A 23,242-nucleotide genomic window follows, 5' to 3' on the forward strand; every position below is an offset into this window, starting at 1 on the left:
CCCAAATTCAGACGAATCAGCTTGTGGCAATTTGTATAACTGATGATTTCGAGTAGAAAGGAGGTACACATTCAAGTTTTCGCGCAAAGGGGTCACGTAGTAGCACTCAACAAGATAAAAGGCAAAAGGTTGGGCTAAGAGAATTGTGTTTGAAGAAAACTCTGTTCGAAGGAATAAAGTCGCGAACTTGGATGTCTTGTAATGTCTCAAAAATATCATCTAGATGATTTCACGCTGGAAGAATTACTGGAAAGCTTGAAGAAAGCCGCAGAATTACTGATACTGCCAGAGAGTTTGGAATCTCGCATGCGTTGTATCCAGGCACTGGGCAGTCAAACCGATGGAATGCATTCCAGGCTTTTGCTAAGAGGTCGCCCTCGCTCTACCATGGAACATGAATACAGATTTTCGGCTATAACAGCAAAACGTAATCGGCGTACCACGGCAGGTCAGCTTGCAAGTCGGCTCCATTCAAGAACAGGTACCCGAATATCTCGACAAATATGGCAAGACGTCTGCAACAAGTAGGCCTATATGCCTAAAGGCTTGTTCTTGCGTTCCTTTATCCACAGCTCATCGTAGAACACGTTTTTCAGGTGAAAACGTCGTTTCTTGCTCAGTTTTCCATAAAAATTGGACAAGACATGAATGGTCTAATGCACTCTTTACAGATGAGAATCATTTTAGTCTTTCCTCTGGTTCTAGATGACACTTGATCTGGAGTGAAAGTGGTACTGCTTACCATCGCAAGAATGTGCTTGAAAGGAATAGATACGGCGGTGCTGGGGTAATGGTGCTGGGAGGCATTATGCCTTAATTGACGTACCAAGCTACAAATGCTGGAGAGAGGGACTGACTGGTGAACGATATTGCAACGACGTTTTTGAACGTTATGTTCTATTTGTTCAGTAGTATGCTGTAGGCGAAGAATTCATTTTTATGGATGACAATGTCACATCGCAGTGTACACGAGCAGTGGAGATACTTCTGGTGACCGAGGATATTAATCGAATCGAGTGGTCAGCACTCTCCCAAGATCTTATCCTCATAGGACATATTTGGGACGCAATAGGGAGACACATTGCTGCTCGCAATTCCCCTCCAGAAAACAAATAAGGCCATCTTCTTGCTCTGAAGGAGGGGTAGGTTAGTTTGCCTCAACAACTCCTAAGTCACTTCTTGCTAAGCATGGTTCAACTTTGTGAGAAGCTGCATCGCAATTCGGGATGGATATATCATCATCTCATCTCATCCACTTGATAATGGGTTGAGTCCGCTAAGAAGAAAGGTTCTCCACTTATCGCGATCTTTAGCCGTCTCACTCATGACTCTATAGCTGGGTAGATGGGAATGTTCTTTATCCAAGTACTTCTTGGTCTGCCTCCAGGTCTTTTTCTTCTTATATATTCATTCAAAGCTAAATATGGGCGTCTATGAGGGGCCATTCTCTGAATATGACCAAACCATCTCAGGTGATGCTTAATGATTGTGTCTATTATGTTATCTGGAAGTTTAAATCTGTTCTGACTTGATCATTAGTCGTGTTCCATCCAGTGGGTGTTATTAATTTTTCTGAGGCATTTCATTCTTTCATTTCAAATGCTTGAAGTTCCTTGCTTGGTTGTTAAGTTAATCTCCAAGCTTCTGAAGCATAAGTAGCCGTTGGGATAATAATTGTTTTATATAATTTTAATTTCAGACTCGTTGGGATTTTTTTATTTTTCCATACTTTGCTTAGTTTATTCATGTTGGTCCAACCTAGGTTTAGCCTGTGTTTTACTGTTTCCATATTGTTGAGGTTACTAGATATAAGATTGCCAAGATAAACATATTTATTAACTTGTTCCAGCAGATGATTTTCGAGATTTATAGAAATATTTTCTTCTTCTCTACCTATCTTCATTATTTTTGTTTTATGGTGATTTGTTTTCATACCATAAGTTTTACGAGTCATTTAAAATATTAATAGTTTTTTCTAGCTGTGGTTTAGAATCTGCTAAAATAATGATATCATCCGCGTATTTTATGTGATTAATGTTGGTACCATTGATTTTTACACCTGGTTCATCAGCTATGGTTTTTAAAGACTTCTTCTAGGAAGATGATAAAGAGTTGAGGCGAGAGATGGAATCCCTGCATTACACCTTTCTCGACTCTGAAATCCTCGGTTTTAGTGTTGTTCATTTTAACAAAAGCTTTGGTGTCTCCATAATAATTTGTAATAAATGTTAAAATATCTGAATCCATTTTTATGTTTTTTAGGATAGTGATCAATTTGTTTCTATTAACTGAATCAAAGGCTTGCTTAAAATCTATAAAACAACAGTATGTGGGCAGGTTGTATTCCCAATATTTTTCTGCTATATTATTAATGGTCTATGGTGGATCTATGTGGCCTGAATCCTGCTTGGGTTTCCTCTATGATTTTTTCTGTAAGCACCTGTGTTCTCTTTTGTATAATTCGAATGAATAATTTATAACTATGACTTAAGAGTGTTATGGGTCTATAATTTTTACATATTCTTTTGTCTCCTTTTTTGTGAATTGGTATAATAATTCCTGTTTTCCAGTTAGTTGGGATTACTCCAGTATAAAGAATTTGATTGAATAAATTCATTAAGAAATTAATAGCTTCCTTGCCACCATATTTCCATAGTTCTATAGATATTTCATCTTTACCCGTAGCTTTTGAAAATTTCATTTGGTTTATTGCATTTATAATTTCTGCTGGAGTTATGGGTGGTGCCTTTTCATATATCATCTTTTCTGTTATACTTTCCTCCTCCTGTTCTTTTTGAAATAATGTTTGATAGTAGTCCTTCCAAATTATTTTAATATTTTTAATTGACCCAGTTTCTAGATTGTTTTTATCTTTCATTGTTAATGGTTTATCTTTATAGATCTTAGTTAATTCTTTGATAATCTTGTATACCTTTTTATTATCGTTTCTTTTATTATCGTTTCTTCTTCGCACAGTTTTGCTTTTTCCTCCAACCAGTTATTTTTGGAAGATGTGCACATTTTATCAATTTTGTTTTTAAGATTCTTATAATGCTTTATTTTCTTCTGTATTTTTTATATTTAATATATTCTTTGCTGCTCTTTTTTCTTCTAAAGTATTAAGAATTTCATGAGTTATCCATTCACGATTTGGTCTTGATGTTGTACCAAGTATGTTTCTTGCAGTACTTGTAACAATTTTTTACCTTGATTCCATGTATTTTCTATATTGTCATAGGAAAATTTTCTAAACTCATTTCCTATTAGTGTCTGATAGTTATCTTGCATAGATTTCTCTTTCAGTTTTGACAGGTCCACTTTGTTGATAGTAGCTCGTGATTTGCGATGCTTGAATTTTAGTTTAATTTTTACTGCAAGCAGTTCATAGTCAGTGTCGAATTCTTGAGTTTTTAAAGTTCTAATATTCTGCACTGATGATTTCCAATTGCCTTTGATTAGAATGTAATCAATACAGTTCTTTATTGTACCATCTGGTGAGGTCCATGTATATTTGTGGGAAGGTCTATGAAAAAAAAAGGGTATTACAGATAAATAGATTGTCTGCTTTACAAAATTCTAATATTCTTTCTCCTCTTTCATTTCTGTTATCAACTCCAATCCTGCCCATCACATCCTCCATGCCTGGGGTAAACTTCCCAATTTTGGCATTAAAATCACCCATCACTATTAATATATCTTTCTTATTGGTCTTGTCTATTAGATCTTGCAACTTATCATAGAAAGTATCCATTTCTTCATCTTCATGTGACTGGTCAGGGGCGCAGATTTGAATTATTGTAAAGTGAACATTTTTTTCTTTACATTTTAATCTGATAGGGATCATTCTTGGGCCATGTGGTTCTATGGCCATGACTGCATTTTGTAGCTTATTGGTCAATAAAATGGCTACTCCTTCTCTATGTATATTGTCCTCTCTGCCCGAGTAGAATAGTTTTCCTGAATTTAGGTTTATAACTCCTTCTTCTGTCCAATGGGTTTCATCCAGGACTACAATGTCCCATGTAATCCTAGCAAGTTCTTTTTCCATCAGATTTATTTTTCCAGGTTTTAACAGTGTCCTTATATTTAAGGTTAAGAGATGCGAAACTCTATTGGCTGACCACATCCTAAACTTCTCGGCTGCTCCCTGTGATCTAGGATCAGTCGCGTCGGTTTCCTCGGACGCAGTAATATTCTCTTGACACAGTGGAGACTCCTGATTCATACGGTTGAATGGCAGAATAATGCAGCCGGCTTGCCACTCCTCTGCTGCATCCTTTGGTCCACGACTCCTTATTCTTTATTCGGAGCAACCCGTTGGGGTTTCCCTCATCCGCCACCCGAGGGACGCGCCTGGTAGGAGTCAGGTCTCCCCCAGGATGGATATATTCCATGCTGAAATATATGGTTTTCTGTAAGCACTGTACATTAATTCCTTAACTACGTCCTTAAAAAATTTGTAACTTTTGCCAAAAACATATTGCAATTTAATTTTTACGAAATTTATAAAACAATTTTTGTGTAATATCATTGATTAGTATGCTCGCAATAGATTTATGACTACGTTTGTCTGTAGTCATGAAAACGTTTTCATATACAGATAAAAACGTAGTTTTTGGACACCAGTATATGAACTGCCATGTGCATTTGTTTTGGGCAATGCCGTAACTGTTTTTCGGCCCAAGTAAAAAAAAAAAAAAAAAAAAAAAAAAAAAAAAAAAAAAAAAAAACTCCATTTGAAAAAAATGCCATTTAGTCTCTAATTTATAGATCTCTTCTTGAAAAACAATATAAAGTACTATAAATATTTTTATTACATTTTTATATGAATTTCATCTACGAAGACAGCCTGTATATAGTGCATTAGTATTAGCATCGTGGATGGGCTAAGGGTTAAATAATCTAGAAACCAAACTCTACAGACCAAAGATGGTAATTTTTCAAGACACTCGGGACCTGCAATAACAGGGTAGTTGCCTCCCTTCAGCAACTTTTTTGCGCCCAACAGAGTGGTCCTCTCGCTTCCACTGATATCGTTATTAAAGGAGAAAGAAAGGGGGGGAAAAACCTGGACGTCTATAACGCAGCAGAAGTATTGATTTAATTGAATGTTTCTTTTTCTGCCCACATTGTCTAGGCAAATAGCCGACATTGTCCCTGATATAATTATTTACGACATGGAGGTTAAAAAGTTCACAACACCGATCACTACTTTTAAAGAGGACTCTCGTTAGCAAACTTTAATGCGAAAGAAATCGAAGAACTCCGGGGGCACAGATTTCTATCACGCAACTACTGAAACTCGATCACGCGAGCATCAGTTCCTTCGGAAGTATAGTAGTTGCAGTAATAATAGGGTAGTGTAATCGTGACACGCTTATGCGTTTAAGGTACAGTACTCGTGACTGGATCAAAGATCACGTGCTAAATAACGGAAGCGATCTGATTTATTAACTAATCAGTGTATCTGACAGAAGGAGCGGATGGATAGATGTTTCGGTAGATTAATAAGAGGTTCAGGCGAATGGAACACTCGAAAGATTTTTACTACAAAAATTATTTTCTTTTTAGATGGAATTAATGTCCTATTTAGAGATATACCAAATCAATTCCTGTAAATGTTGATGAATTTACCAATAAAAGAATGTTTGCTGTTTAATAAACTTTTTTTTTTTCATTCGTTTTAAGTGAACCATTACCAAATATTATTGCTTACTGAAAGAAATAGTCTAAAAGGCTTCATCAGAAACTCTTACATCCAAGGATACGAATATTATCCTTGCGAGTTAATTATTATGCGAAATAAGCAGTCGTTGCCATTGAAACTAGAAAAGTTTTAAGTTTCGAAAATAATCGAGATACAAAAACACAAATACCTTCTGCATAGATATCTATGCAGAATAACCAACAGCCTTCTTAGAAGAATATTTATTATCCTTTCGTTTAATACCAAATATTGCCTTCTTTTCTTAACGGATGTCCATATGAATATTTTATTTTATTTTTTATGTTGAATTCCACAAATGAAACTGTAAAACCTGGAGAAAAGAAAGAAAGAAGGTTAGATAACCTGTTATAGAGACCAAATATGCTACTGTTCTGAGACACACACACACATGCATGAATATACCGGCCACTGAATTGGAACTTTTTATACAGATGTAAACGTCACTTACGCAAAGTATATGCAAAATATCAAACCTGTAACACATGCAAAATACCTCGGTCTCCATATAGATTCCCACCTTAAATGGACAAAACATAGAATACCTACACACCAAACTCCGGATCATCGCAGCAAAACTCTTCCAAGTTAAAGACATTATTCCATCCAACATAAAAAAACTCCTACGGTATCTGCGAATCCCTACTCAGATACGGAATAATAGTCTTTGCAAATACATCAAACAGCCACCTAACAAAATTAGAAACATTACACAGGAAAATTGTGTCAACAGTGATTTGGACACCTTACACGCATCAACCAATATCCGACAAGCACATGGCGACACACAGAATTCTGAGCATTAAAAACCTGAAGCACTACATGACATTAACAAGGAATTACTTCAACATCACCTATCGAAATAACAGAGACACATATCGTATAACACGACCTACAACAACTCTCTACATCCCCACACCCTTCCACAATTCACGGTTCTTTTGTGAGATCACATCAGATACCCACGCAACTCAACACCTACCAAGAAAGTTAAAACACGTAGATAACTACATAACATTAAAAAACGAACTCTGGAAAATATACCAACAAAGTTAAGAAACCATTAACACTAATATACACATCACAAATCACTAACAACCAATACCTACATACCATACATAAACAGTAGCAACAACACAAATAGTGAAGACTAAATCCCATTCTCTTCATAAAAGCTAACCCAAGCTTCAAAGTCGGTGGGATTAACTTGCCTCACTCATCTACAAGTAATCCTTATAAGCAAATGCAGAAATTTGTATGTATAATCACTCTTTGTCAAACTTTAAAATAAAAAATAAAAATAAATAAATAAATAAATAAATAAATAATTATACAGAAAATTCTGTTTAATCTTCATTGTTAATATTAGAAGAACATGTGTTGTAAATACATAATATAAAGGCAAAAAAAAGGAAAAAAGTATTATTATTATTATTATTATTATTATTATTATTATTATTATTATTATTATTGCATGTAATAATATGCATGTAATGTACGTATCACATGTAAATCAATGTATGCAATGTAAGTGTCATATGTAAACAAATGTAAGTAATGTATCATATGTAATAAAATGTATGTAATAACTGTTACAAAAGTATGCAATATAGAGTGATCATATCCATTGATATTGTATATATAAAGTGTAAAATTGCAAAGAAACATCTGTAATAATCATCATTATGAATATTATAATAATATATGCTGTACATTTATTGTTATTATTATTATTTAAAAAACTTTATGTACGAGAAAATATTTGTTATGCATAATTGTGTTCATACAATGTATGTAATTTATCTGAGAAATAATAAAATGTTAAAAAAAATAGTAATATTATTATTAATAGTAGTAGTAGTAAAGTATTATTATTAGTAATTAGTATCAGTTAAAGTATTATTATTAGTAATTAGTATCAGTTAAAGTATTATTATTAGTAATTAGTATCAGTTAGTAAAGTATTATTATTAGTAATTAGTATCAGTTAGTAAAGTATTATTATTAGTAATTAGTATCAGTTAGTAAAGTATTATTATTAGTAATTAGTATCAGTTAATACGGTATACAACAATAAAGAAGATACTGAAGATTTTCTAATTATTATGTGATAATATCATTAATATCTGTTATGTAACATGAAAAAATAATGTAATAAATTATTCTTATAATAAAAAAATTATGTAAACAAAACAAAAAAAATTATTATACAAAAAATTCTGAATAATCTTCATTGTTAACATTAGAAGAACATGTATTGTAAATACATAATATAGAGGCAAAAAAATACTATTAAAAATTTTTGTTGAAATCAATATAGAAAATGCAGCACTTAGAGCTGAATTCTGTAAAATTATAAGTTGCAATGCCACTGAAGATGCCTATTGTATGTGTAAATATTTTAGCAATCAATAAATTACTATTATATAAAAATTGTTATTATTATTATTATTGTTATTATTATTATTATTATTATTATTATTATTATTATTATTATTATTATTATTATTATTATTATTATTATTATTATTATTATTATTATAAGCATAATATGCTCCTTTTCAGTAAGTATTGTCATTTAGGCTAACTTTTCTCAATGAAATATTATCAGATCATTGCAAACTCAAAAAGAGTTCAGGTCTTACTTTCCATTGTGCCACTCGATTAGAAAGAGCGAGATTTGAATTCCGTCTAGAACTTAAGTTTCATTTATAAGGTGTTAGGATGTCTCATACTGAGGTAGCATGTTTTTCTCCAGTAAAACAGTCAAACTTAGACAATATTCGTGATTCGCCGGCTTTGTTATTTTGTGTTATAATGAACAATCTATTTACCTGAGTTAATTTACATCATGGACGCAAAGAACGTTTTGTTCAAGAACATTTAATATAAGAAATAATTAGAACATTTAATATAAGTATTCAAAAAATAACATCTTTACAGAATAACAGAAAATAAATTAAATTACATAAATATACTTGAATTTTTTTTATTAAAATTTTAGGGTTTTTGATTTCATATTCATAAAATTAGAAATAATGGTCTTAACGTCTAATTCCGCACATATATCATTTTCAATAGCTATGAACGCCAAACTAACAAGCCCTTTTTTGTGATATATTTGTTTTTAAGTAGTTTCAATTTCAACTTGGAAAAGCAACGTTCACCGCTCGCTACACTAACAGGTAAGGTTAATAGTATTCTTAAAGCAATTAGAAAGTTAGAGAAAGATAAATTATTGGATACAATAAAATTAAGAATATCGAAAGGGTTTTGAATATTTAAATTATCCTTCCGAAAAATATCCCGGAAAGCACATAACTCGTCATATAGTTCTATTGCATTTACATCTTTCTTGTCGCCGTCCTTCAAGAGAATCTCTAAATCGTCACAATTTTTTCGTAAATCTTCGTTATTAATTTGTAGTAATCTATACAAGAAATCGAAATTATCATAATATGTTTTTAGTTGTTCAAAACGTTCTATTAACGAACACATTGCAAGGTCTAGAAGTGTATAGAACACATTCGCTCTAAATTTATCTTCTGGCGATTGTGGCGTTTCGTCATGATGCTCGTAGTCAAATTGTCGTGTTTTCTTTCGTCGTCGGATTTCGTACCAGTTTTAAATTCTTGTTCTCCGTTCACCTCTTCACCCAGTTCTTTTGCCGTTTTAGAACTTCTTTAGAATTTGTATCTGATCGATACTCTTGTAAGAATATTTTTAAGTTTTCGATAAATTCTAAAGCAAGTGTAATGTTCATATTTTTGTCTTGAAGCATTTTACTCACAGGGTTTATTCTGTTAAGTAAATTCATGCCCAGTTATAAGAGAGCAAATAAATTTGTAGTCCTTTATTTTAGCACATAATGTTTATGCTTCATTATGAGTTTCTTTATTAAATTTTTCATTATTAAAAATTTCAAAAGGTGCATCGTAAATTTCTCCTAACTGATATCGTAGAGGACGAATTGCATTAATTTTACTTTCCCATGGCGTTTTTGATGGCTGTTTCAATGTTAAAATTTTTACGAACTTTAAAAGGATTGCCCAATGTTTGTAAGAGAATGAAAAGAAATTGTATATTTCTTGAATAATTGCAAAGAAACTAATTATATCTGCATATACTTTGGCTGTATCGTTAATGATTAAATTTAGAGTATGAGCAGCACATGGCACGTAAAAAGCTCGAGGATTTTTTGTTCAAAAGCAAATTTTGGAGCCCATGTTTTTTTCCCTTTCATATTTGCCACATTGTCATACCCATGACCTCGCATGTCTTCAATGGGGATCTTCCATTTTTTCAGTTGTTCCATTATTGTTGCACATAAACCACGTCCTGTGGAATCTGATATCTGCAAAACTTAAAACGTTTTCTCTGATCTTGACAATTCCATTGTCACAGGAAACAAAGCGAATAATAATGGTCATTTGTTCTGTTTTACTTGCATCAGGTGTGCAGTCTAAAATTATTGAATAATATTAAGATTTTCGAATTGATAATAAAATTGTATCCCTGATTGCGTTTCTTAAAGTTTCCAATATTTCAAATAGTGTACTCAAATAGAGTACACTATTTGACTTTACTCAAATAGTGTACTCTATTATTTCGATGTAGGGGTCTTTCAACATGATTTTTTTTTTCGGTAACGGGATCAAACTTCGCAACCAGTTCGACTAATTTTAAAAAATTGCCGTTATTACTTTCATATAATTTATCAGATGATCCGCGAAAAGCTAAATTGGCTACCATGGAATTTTATAATTTCAATCAAGCGTTTTAAAACACTCGTCCAATGTTTCTTTTCCATTTCATAGATGCTTTGAGTCTGGCAATCAATAGTAGTTTTGTTTTTTAAATTTTTATCAAGTTCCTTCCATTTTAAGAAATTTTTCATGTGAGTTAAAATAGTCTCATATCTATGCAAAGTTGTACTTACATTTCTCCAATCGTTATAACCTTCTACAAAACTACTTGATTCAGTAGGTGCAAAAAGTTTGCAACAAAAGCAAAAAACAGAATTTAAAGTTTCGGAATAAATGAGCCATGTTCTTGGCACGAGCTCCCCGTTTTCCATTTTTCTATTATAATACGTGTCGCCAAATTTATGACCATATGTATCTCTGGGATATATTATATTTTTCTTTTGAACAGGTCCCATTTCAATTAAAACAACTCGTAATTTTTCATCAATATTTTCCCATTCACCTGGATCTTCTAAATTTACAGAGACTAACAATGTGTTAGTTTCGAGGTCAACTACAACTAAATCTTCTCCTAACTGTTTATCACTTAAATCATGTGTCTTGTTATCTTGTTCATAGTTGCAATATTATTTTGATGCAAATTGGATGATGTGCACGGTTCTTCAACTCTGATTTCTGATGTATCGAGTTGGTTACAATCTGCACCAGAATATTTTGATATTTTAACAAATTTATTAAGAGCCCCAGTTTGTTTCTTAACATCTGCTTCTTTCGCAGCATGTCGCTTATGATTTTGTGCACCGGATAACTTTTTTTTTAATTTTTGATTCCATTTCTATTTTATAACCACAAGAAATTATTACACAACACGACACAGAGAGACGAAATAATAGTCCACACTGGGCTACAGTCGGTAGCCTACTGAGATGCATACCATATGACTGGTTAACTAGCAACAAATGTTTTGTACGAAAATTCGTTTCTGCACATAAAAACCGTTCACTATTTCACTTTAGATAGACTGCAGTAGATACAACATTCTCTACGCAAGCATTTAGCCTGCTCTCGCTGCAAAATTGTAAACAGCCGGCTGATCTAAGAGGCGGCAATATACAATTTTTCTTAATTTTTATTCGGTGTATCCGGCCTTATTTATTTTAATATTGATCATTCTAAGAATTTTTTGTTTTTATGAAAAAAATTTTTTTTCTTAAAAATGAACTTATGAACGGTGCCCGGCGGCGGCGGCGGCGCCCCCTTCGTATCGGCGCCCGCATGCACCGCATGCTCTGCATGCCCGCTTCCGCCGGCCCTGGTTATAACTCTCATAATCTTAATCTTAATCCACGAGTGTTATGCTAGTGTTTTAGTACATGCTCGTGACCACTGACTAACTATATAAATAGCCAGAATTTGTCACGTTAATTGTGTAATATAACGGATACGAACCACCATATGTGCAATCAGCGTTTTTGAACTTTAAAGTGGTGTTACTTTTGTTAGTTTTCTACATAACAAAAAATTAATTTAGGATAAATATTTTTGGTGATATTGGAATTACCAATGGTAGTGCTAAAAATAAAATGAAATTAAAGAAGCATTAAATTGGAATAATAAAATATTCAAATAAATACAGAAGAATGCGAATTAAACGAACAACCCTTCTTTTTTTTTTAATGATAATTTAATACTTTTTTTACTTCCGTTTCTTCGCCAGTTACTGATTGATCGCTTGCCAGTTATACGTATATACAGTACTGAACTATGTTTTGTGATTTATTTGTTATTTAGCACCACTAGAATGGAGTATCCTCGATTACTAGCGTTTGCCAAGGGCTTCGCAGTGCTTCGTAGTTCCCTGTGTAGCTGCTGCTAGTGCTCCGTTGCCCTTCTTGTTTTTCACCTCCCTTGATCCTCTATGTTTTTATAATATAAAGAGAAGTTACTTGGATGTGTCGAAATCGTATGGAATTTTGTTATTTTATTTGTGCTGCTTGCGAATCTTTTTTAAGGAGTTTGCATGAAACAGGAGATTAATTTTAAGTTGGTGCTGGGTCGTTTGGAAAGATGAATTATCTGAAAGTATAATATGTTTAATTTCTTCTTCGTGTGTATAAATCATTACTTTCAAATAAAGCAAGTTCTGTATCATTGATGATAATAATAATAATAATGATTTTTTTATTGTTCTTTCAAATATTTACATATGTACAATGATCATCTATTCAGTATATTATTTTACAAGGTTCAGCACTTTGTGCTACATATAATGAGATTTAAATAGTAATGATGATAACAGTTTTTTTTATATATATAACAATCATAATAATAATTTACAATTATATTGTTCAGAGTTACATAAGTTGTATAATATTACATGTTGTAGTTTACTATTTTTTTATTTTCAAGTTTGAAAAGGTGTGATTATACAACAGTATTTAGACATATGCAATCTAAATATTATATTTCCTTATTCTCACAAACATACAGTGTAAACTGTATTATTTATGTATTATGATTTACATTTAAAAGAATTTTTTTTTACATTGCATACATTTGTTACAGTTATTATATACATTACATACATTTGTTTATATGATACATTACTTACATTGGTTTACATATAATACATATATTACATACATTGGTTTTCATGTGATACGTACATTACATGCATTTAGTTACATATGATACATCTTGGATGAGAACTAATTTCTTTGCTTTCTTCCTCGAAGCTTATATATGTAAGCTTATCTGAGGATGACACCAGTTGGTTATTATGTATTGGTGTTTTTTTTTTGCTGTGTTGGGAAGCTACGAAATCTATAATTGAGAAATTCGGGCGCGCGCACTCACACGCACGCATGCACGCACGCACGCACGCACGCACGCACGCACACACACACGCACGCACACACACACACACACACACACACACACACACACACACACACACACACACACACACACACACACACACACACACACACACACACACACACACACACACACACACACACACACACACACACACACACACACACACACACACACACACACACACACACACACACACACTTTTGATTGTGGTCCAAGTGGAGAGTCTCGTTTTGTGATTGGGGGAATATTTCTGTGCAGCTCTTGGATGGAGTCTGCAAAGTATTGGTTAAAGTCATTTGCTAGTTGTTGGATAGGTTTTGCGTCTTTCATGAAGCTGTGTTTTATGGTTTCGGAGGCGGTGGTGTTGGGAACAAAATCTAGCATCTCATTGATCAGATGCCAGGTTTGTTTCATGTTGTTTTGTGCGGAGGTTAGTTTGTCTCTGTAGTAGCTTCTTTTTGCATTTCTGATTTGTGTTGTAAGGCGATTCCTTGTTATCTTATATTCAGTTTTTAAAGCTGTGTTATTTGGATATTTGGATAATAATAATAATTGAGTATCACTATTATGTTTAAGAACAAGTATACAATGTATTTCTTAATCATTCTCATTGTGTATCATTTCAGTGGAAAGCAGTATGGACTGCCGATTAACAGTATATTGGTGTGTGTTTGGATTCTTGCACACCGCAACTCAAGGTAAGAAAGTAATTATTCATATACATCCTTTTTTTCACAATTTCTGATTGCTTTATCAAGACGATCTCTTTTTCTTGTTGTTTTTTCTTTTGATTTTTGGCAAACTTTTATCCTTAAGTTTCCTTGGTGTAATATTATGCTGCATGCTTCCTTCCCCCATTAATCTAATAATGGAAACAGCTACTTCGCGCACGCATTCACACACACACATACACATGAAGTCACTGTTTCCGTTATATATATATATATATATTTATTTATTTATTTATTTATTATTTTTTTTCACATACATTTTAGGCTGCAGTCATTCATTAGGTCTAATGACAGGCCGTGTTCAGGATTGGCAGATCAGTGTCAGTTCTGTTGTATCCTCAAATCGAGATGCAGGTTGTCATATGCGACACGCTCGTTTGTTTCAGCCAAACGGACGTGCTTGGTGTGCAGGTCATAGAGTAGCCATGGAATGGATCCAAATTGATCTTGGAGTATCGGCTAAGGTAAGAAGATTGCTTTTATTCCACTTTCTATTCTATTCAGTGCCATAACTAGGCAGGTGCAACGGGTGCATAGGCACAGGGCCCAGAACGAAGGGGGATCTGAAATGCGATATCAAAAAAATAATCTGTATTATATTTTCAGTTTGAAATTTTTAATTTTGCTGCAGTGAGAGCCGATTCCGTAAAGTTTTTGGTTAAAGTTAAAAATTAACCGATATATTTCTATCATATTTATTTATTTTCCCTAAAAAAGGGGATGGGCAAAAATAAAATTTTGCACAGGGCTCATGAAAAGCTAGTCACGGCACTGATTCTATTATTATTCCTTGGGGACATTATGAATGCTTTTAACAAACCCTGAGAGAGAGGAAAAGGGTTCATGAAATAAAATGATTCCAGACCTATCAGAAGGGAGAAAAATTAAATGTTTTATTTTTTTTAGCGAAGACTCGGCTGCTTTTGAAATATTTTTTAAGTTTCAAATGCAAACATTATTTTGCTTCTTGGCTCTAAAACAATAATGGGTTTGTAAAAAATAAAACAATGTATTATTAATTACATATTAATAATATGTATATTAATAATATACATATTATTAATATGTATATTATTAATAATATGTATATTATTAATAATTTGTATAATATTAATAATTTGTATTATTAATAATTTGTATAATTATAAACAAAAAAACAATAATAGTTTGTAATGTTCGAATATGACAGTGCAAATCACATTGAAAATGTCTCTTCAGAAACCCACTCCTCTTGGTTACTCTGATTGGAAATCTTGATTTTTCTAGGAGTTCCAGTATTTTTAAAACTACTATTTTATCGTGAACTAGAATAAGAAATTATTTGTTTTGGCCACGATCTAAAGAAACGAGACATAATTCACTTATAAACATTGAAGAAAAATTAACATTGATATAGGTTCATACTAGTAGCCTAAGAGGATTTTCCTAACGATGTTCTGAAGTAAAGTTGTATTATTGTGTATGTTAAGTTAATATATTTAGTGATGACTCAGGAATAGTCACCGACGACCGGATTATGAGCGGCAAATCCGGATTTAAAATACCTATCCCAATAAAAGTCAAAAGTGATAACGATGAAATAATCGGAGAAAAAAGTGCTCTCTCTTTTCTAATCACATTTATCAAATTATGAATTCACAATTTTAGTTCTAAAATTCTCTTTTCCAAGATAATCATAGTGGTTAGAGCATAAGAAAAACGTTATTGATGTTAATCAGCAATGATGCTCCAGTAAGCTCTCTTGTTAGTTTTTCCATTTCGATTAAGGAATGTCATTTCATCACTCCTCCCTATAATCGCCTCCGTAGATCACACAGCTTCCATACATTTTCTTTTTTTTTTCCCATGGGTTATTCCAAATTTTAAACTCTTCTGAATATTAAACGCATATGTAGAGAAGAGTATGAATAATGAATCAATGGACAACGGCGATCTTTTCATCATTCTGCATTAATCCTATATATATATATATATATATATATATAGGATTCTTTGTCTCACTTGTGTATTACATGTTAAGGTGTGCTGTATTATAAAAAAAAAAAAATCAGACATGACATTTTTGCCAGCCTGGTAGGCCGAGTAGTTAGCGTACCCATTCTCCACCAACACGCTACTGATTCGAATCTCGCTGTGAGAATGGATGTTTACGATTGTCTTTAGGTGGAAGACGAATATCGCTCGGTGTTAGACCACCTCCTCGCTTATTTTTCAAGCCTGAAGAGGCTTGAAAAAGTTCCATGTTTGGTCTCTAGAACAGGGTTTCCGGACTATGTAAAAAAAAAAAAAAAAATCAAAATATATAAAATTGATAAAAAAAAGAAAAAAAAAGAGAAAAAATCCTTAGTCCACCCACGGTACAAATATACTAATAATAACCTTTCGTGGGTGGGAGCAATATAAAAAAACTTCATGTAATATGAAGCTTTGTTCTGTTTTTATGATTTTGTAATAAAAAAGCAATAGGTGTAGTATGAAATCGCTTGGCGTGCAGATATCACCGTTGGATTGCAATCCAATTTTAGTTTCCTGGTTAAAAAAAAAAAAAAAAAGAGTTTCAGCAATTATGGCTCCTAAATTTCAGTGAACCATAAGGTTCATTATAAAATATGTTAAGTTTCAATGTTATGTCGTTATAAGTAATATTACTATGAGTTATTATATTCGAGTTGCTTATCAGTAGACAGGAATCATAGATTAGTACAGGAATCATGGGATAGTGTAGTACAAGAAAAGTACTTTATTTATTTATTATTTTTGGTATTTGATAACCTGTTACTTGACATACATGGATAATATATAGAATAACCAAATTTGCAATGGATAACAATTGAGTGTTGAGACAAGCATACAAAATGTTTCTTCGTATTTAATATGCTTCTGAATCACTAGGTGACAGGCGTCATGACTCAAGGACGAGGAGATGGAAGACAATGGGTCACATCATATTTAGTCTCACACAGCATGGATGCCTTCCACTGGAAATACTGCTCGGATGTCTATGGCAATCGAAAGGTGGGTACAATGTTGAATAATATTTTGTAAAATCGCTTTGCTATAAAACGTCATCTTAAATTAAATAAACTGGTATTTTTAACTCCAGCTTTTACCCTAAAAGACCGAAAGAAATCCACTTTATAAAGGCATTATTGATACTATGCATAATTAAATTGTTTCTAAACTTGGATTAAGATCATTTGTAATACTTATTATTACTGAACTTTATTACTTTATAAATTAATGTAAAAAATTTAATAGGATAAGGATATAAGGATAGTGATCAGAACTTTACCCACCTTTGCTACGAGTTGCCCTAGTATTGAACCATGTATTTAGCTTACTAGAATTCGCCGAAACTTTTATAGTTTGCTATAATTCGGCATGAAACTCTTTGATTTCTATCTTTGAGTTTCTTATTCGGCTTTGAAATAATGTGGAATTTAATATCTCCTTAATTTAAAAAAAATTAATGTTTTTGAACTGAGATGATACACCTTAACTTATGTAACTTTTTTTTCTGAACTTTAAAGCTTTTTTTTTCTTCAAAATATTACAGGCCCTCAGTTCCCACCTCTTCTCCTCTCTTCCTTCTTCATTCTAAGTCAGAAATTATGTAAATATTTAACGCTTTGACTTCAATATTTCCAGTTTCAAATATATTAATGTTAACTAGTATTAATGTTATAAATGTTAACGAAACGATATTTTCTAATAAACAGTGATGTACATTTACATTTCCTGTCAAGCACTGTATATACCATCTTTTCATGAATAAGTGATTTCATGGTATGATGAATAAGGGGAGGGGAACAAAATTTTAATTTTTATTGTGCTTTAGAAAAAAAAAACAACAACCTACACTGAGCAAGGAATATTCCGCTGACGACCTTCAACGGAATATTGTCTGTTGAATCTGTGGATAGCCTCAAAGCACTTGCCACTTTGCAAAACTTTCTTTGATCCAAGGTTTACCTAGACTAACAGCAGAATATCATGGAAGGAAATCATCTCTGAGGAAATTTTCGGATCAGAAAAAAAAAAAGAAGAAGAATTTGGCCATAGTTAAAAATGAAAAGCAGTATTTTGTTTATAATAACATCAATAACAAAAACATTAGGGATCCTTACAGCTTTATACATGCAATTCACTGCTTTAAGAATTGGTGAGCACTGGTAACTCTAATAATCCATTTCTGCCAAAATGGACTGCTTATAGAAAATTGCTTAAAACTGGAATTGAATTTACAGCTAAAATTCAATTTCTTCTTAAATCTATCATTTCAGAATCAAGTGGCAGTAGTGTTTAAAAGGTACCAATACCTTGTAAACTCTTTGACGAATCATCATTATGGTGATAAGTACTGTATCTAAAGATGCAACCACATGAAACGTGGAACTTGCACTATCCGTATATCACACACGTCATTGTTAATAAAGATGCCGCTATGAAGTACCGTTGCATAGCTACACATTTATTATTAATAACATGTAACATACGGATGCTGCAGTACTATTCAGTTTTGTTTTTTTATTTACTTTTTTGTATATATCATTCAAATAAACTTAGTTATTTAATAGAATTGAAATTTTTTTCGCCACGTCTGTTGTTACGATATTTGCTATATATATATATATATATATATATTTAATTTTGCTATATAAAACTTTTAATAAAATTATCGAATGAATTAAACTTTCTTTTTTATGTACTTGTACAATAAATTTAGCTTAAACTGTTTTATACACTTAATTTGCTGTTCTTATTCGGAACATTATCACAAAATATCAGTAAATAATATTTTAGTTTTGTTTTCATATCCTTTTAATTTTCAAAATTTCCTGTTAGCAAAGAAGATAGAGAGAGAGAAATTCATAATTAGTCTAGGAGTCATATTCGTTAAAATTATTATTATTATTATTATTATTATTATTATTATTATTATTATTATTATTATTATTATTATTATTATTATTATTATTATTTTATTCACAATTGGTACACAGTCAAAACAAGATATCATTCAAACAACAATTTGACTGGTGATACAGAACAATTCAGATTCAGATTCCACCCAAGAACCTAAGAATAGTCTGTCAGGTAACGTCGTGAAATATGGATTGTGCCAAGTAATGCCGTTATTTATAGATCACATGTGGTCACTTCGTTGATGTTAAATTCTTGTAAATAGTTGGATAACTTTTTTGAAATTGCACCAAGCGCACCGATAACTATTAGGTTGACTTTGGTGTGTTTAAGCCACAGCCGACCAACTTCGATTGCCAAATCTCGATATTTAGTGATTTTTTCCAGTTCTTTGTTGTTATCACTGAGTACTGCGATATCTATAATCCAAACCTGTCGATATTCAATAATTGTGATGTGAGGTCTATTGCGTTCCAAATGCCGATCACTTTGTATTCTAAAGTCCCAGAGAATTCTGCTGTTTCGTTTTCCAGTACTGTCTCTATTTTATGCTGCCAGCAGTTATCAGAAGTAGGAAAACGATATTTTTTGCATACATGCCAATGAATTATTTTGGCCACTTGATCATGGCGGTATTTATAGTCAGTTTGAGCTATCTTACTCCAGGCTGATTAAATGTTCTGTAGTCTTCTCTTTCTAATAATCTGCATTTGCTGTTATTATTGATGTTCAAAATTTTTGCTTTGATTGCGTTGGTTTGTAACGGCTGAACTTGAGCGGCTAGAATAAATCCTTCTGTTTCTTTTTTCATATATCCATATTGTAGCCACTGCTACGTCTCGTTCACGTCAATTTTTTCCTCATTATCTAGAAGAAATTAGCCATGCACGGGTTTATTTTCCCAGCGCATATATCGGTTATTTTCCTGTCCCTTTTTGTAATTTGATTTGCTATTGTTGTTTTTAGAATGCCTTGTGAAATGGTTTGAAGCATTTGCCCAGTGCTATTGTCGATGTAATTTTTTAAACTAATTTCCTCTTCTTCCACAGTCTGTTTCACTTGCAGCAGACCTCTTCCACGTATTCTTGGTAGGTACAGCCGGTCAACATCACTTCGTGGATGTAATGCATGACGCATAGTTATTAATTTTCTAGTTTTGCGGTCCAAATTGTCCAGGTCTTTTTTTGTCAAATTTATTATGCTAGTCGTGTATCGGATCACTGGTATAGCCCAAGTGTCCATTGCTCTAATTGTATTCAATCTAATTTGCAAAATTTTAGTGGCTTCTAGTATTCCTAGAACGTATTTAAAGTCTTTGTTAGCTGAAATTGCTTTTATTTCTCTTGATCAAAATTAAAATTGCTAGCGTCATTAATATTTTCCTCGTTTAATGGATAAAATTGCACATTTATCCAAACCAAATTCCATTTTGATGTCCTGACTGAAAATACAAACCGTGTTTAGTGATGAGTTACTAAACACGGTTTAGTAACTCTGTATTTATGTGTTTAGTAATAAGTTACTTAAAGTAACTCGTAACTCTGTATGTGTTTAGTAATGAGTTACTAAACACGGTTTAGAAGTCTGTATTTCCTGTGCCGATTTTCCATATAACTTCAAGTCATCCATATACAGTAGAAGGGAAATTTTAATATTATATTTAGGAATTTCATATACAAGTTTTATTTTCTTAAAAATCGTTCATTATTCACTATTAAAGTTGTTTTCCATGATTTCATAGCAGCAACCAGAAACGAACATATATTTTTGCTTATTCCAAATGCCATGTTTAAGTTAGTTTTTCGCCTTTTTGAATTTCTGAGGATCATTTTATCAATAAGGATATGGTCTTTTGTTCCTCTAGATATTTGAAAATTTCCTTTTTGTACAATTGGATAAATCTAATAAGTAGTGATATATGGAATTTGCTATGATGGCAGTGAACAACTTAAGCATAGTTGGCAGGCATGTTCTGGACAGTAGTTACTTGGGTCTGCACCATTATTCTTATCTTTCATGAAGAAACAAGTACGCCCAGATATCATTCAGTCTTCCACTGAACCTGTCTGCAACAAATAATTAAATTATATTGCCATTCGACCTTGTAGACTGGTTAGATGCTTTAGCCAAAATCACGTAGTTCGTCTTGGCCAGGTGCGCTCCAGTTTTTTAATGTGCACTGACCATTTCTTAAGCAATAATGACATTTTGCATTTGTTTTTGTTTCATTTCTGTTTCTATTTCCTTAATCCATGAGGCATCTTTATTATATTCGATAGGATTATCCAAGATTGACTTCCAAAATTCGAGTGTTTCATTTTTTTCTGGTGAATGATTGTTTGCATTTGTATTTCTCTGGAGAGACTTACAGAAGAGACGTTGTTTCAGCCGAAAGTGCATATTTTGTGCATATTGTTTGATTCTTGCTTCATATCTTTTAATATTCTGGGTAGTCGCTGTTATTCTTTGCTTTAGCTCTTCGGTAACTTCAGCAATTATTTTGTTGGCCAGTTTATATGTATTTATGAGTTTGTTTTTGACGCTATTATTTTTCAGCCGTCCTTTAAGACACGTTAAGTTGCTCAGATCAGCTCGAAGGTTGTTGACTTTTCGTTCCAACCAGATTTTCCATGGTGCAGATTGCTTCATCCTCGGGCTCTTGCGGTTTGCAACAGAGATTCATTGTAATAATATAAGCTGTGCTGTATAGGAGCTGATTTGTTTCCTTTATACAGTTGGTTGTGATGGTTTTAATCACAGCATTTGCGTCTAAGAGGAGCTGTTTTAGCTTAGATTTATGTATTTTAATATTGGTAGTCTTATACGCAGCCTCCGTAGTTCAGTTAGTATAAACGAAGCCCTATGGTTGGAAAAACTTGGGTTCAATTCCGTCCATGACGTGAGGAACCTTTACTGGTCTCTTTCGAGTAAAGGTGAGTTAACCGGTTTCATACGGTGGTAGAGGGTTTTTCTCCCAGTAACCCGGGTTTTCCATCCCTCGAAGCAGGAAAACCGGTCCCGTGAACACACATGGCTACAGTCATAAATACTTATGGCATGGAAGGCAACGGGAAACCACCTTGCTTCATACCTCCCTAGTAATTAAGCTGCACCTCTCTCAAAGAGAGGAGTCTTATATGGTCATTTATGGAGTTCATATGTTCCAATATCCCCGACTCCATTTTACCCTGTACTTCTGTCAAAACATTCAGAGGTATGTCATCTGCTTGATGTTCACTGAGTTGAATTTCGAAGTTAAATATAGCTTCCTCCTGATGATTATCTGTTACTGGAGCTGTTGGTTTATCACATAACTCTTGCACAGTGGCAGCCGGTGAAAATTTGAAGTAGGGGGTGCTGCATTTACAAAATAAGAAAAACATTTCATTTTTTCCTAATCAGTAACCAATTTATTAATAAGTAAATTTACATATTAAAAATTGCTTTATTAAAATATTATTTGAAAATAATATATATATGAAAATTCATAAAGTTTAAATGACTAAACACCGGGAATAATAAAGAATAGGATTTAATAGGAACACTACTAGTTTCGTTGATAAAACAACTTCTTCAGGTGTCCAAGTACAAAGAATTACATATAAAAAAAAACTACAGAAACATTATATAATAACGACAACAGATCTACTATAAACTGTTGTATAGTTTAAACAGGATACGTGCTATAGTTCCAGCTGTATGTAACTGCGTGTGTGAGATATCGCGAGAACGCCAGTATACTGGACAGCAGAAATGTGGGCATCAGATAAATTGTAGCGGAGGCTACTATTCAAATGGGTTGAATCGAGTGAAATTTCTTTAGATTCGAGAATACGTCTCTCAAGTTCATCATAACATTTATTCATGTCTGAAGTTTGAGACCAGTCTGTAAGATATTGGCGGCCTTCGTCGGAGTTTATTGAGAATAGGACGTGGCTGGAGAGAGCGCTAACTCGGGTTCTGTTGTAGGAAATATCTCTTTTGTGTTCCTCAACACGGAAAAGGATAGATTTATCAGTCTGTCCGTAGTAAGGCTTCCCACAATTACAAATAATCTTGTAAACTCCTGTGTACTGAAGAAAGTGATGTTTTTCTTTAGGTCGACTGAGGATGAAACGGAGTTTAGGAAACATAGTAAAACATGTTTTGATGTCGAATTTCTTAAGAATTTTAGCCAGTTTGGGAGAGAGGGAACTGATAAAAGGTAAAGAGATATACGCTCTTGGGGAAGAAGAGTCTTCCGTAGTAGGTTGACGACGGCGGAAAAGAAATTTCTC

The 23,242-nt window shown here is 32.9% G+C and overlaps 1 protein-coding gene across 3 annotated transcripts in view; it reads left to right on the forward strand.

Moving 5' to 3' along the window:
- The window catches only part of LOC150096671 (lactadherin-like), a 331,206-nt gene that overhangs the window by 68,184 nt on the left and 239,780 nt on the right, over positions 1–23,242 (forward strand). For 2 of the 3 annotated variants that reach the window (XR_016549807.1, XM_090408188.1), the window contains exons 2-4: positions 13,938–14,009; positions 14,307–14,506; positions 16,935–17,057. Coding sequence is in view for 2 of the 3 variants with exons in the window: in XM_090408188.1 (XP_090264314.1) it covers positions 13,949–14,009; positions 14,307–14,506; positions 16,935–17,057 (384 nt within the window). In the remaining variant the exon portion in view is untranslated. Of the gene's footprint in view, positions 1–13,937; positions 14,010–14,306; positions 14,507–16,934; positions 17,058–23,242 lie in introns of those variants that run through there. The other variant, XM_090408189.1, reaches the window with a different exon arrangement.

Source organism: Typopeltis vanoorti, chromosome 18 (assembly GCF_054136105.1).
Source record: "Typopeltis vanoorti isolate ZY-2024b chromosome 18, IOZ_Tvanoo_1.0, whole genome shotgun sequence".
Taxonomy (NCBI): Eukaryota; Metazoa; Arthropoda; class Arachnida; order Uropygi; family Thelyphonidae; genus Typopeltis; species Typopeltis vanoorti.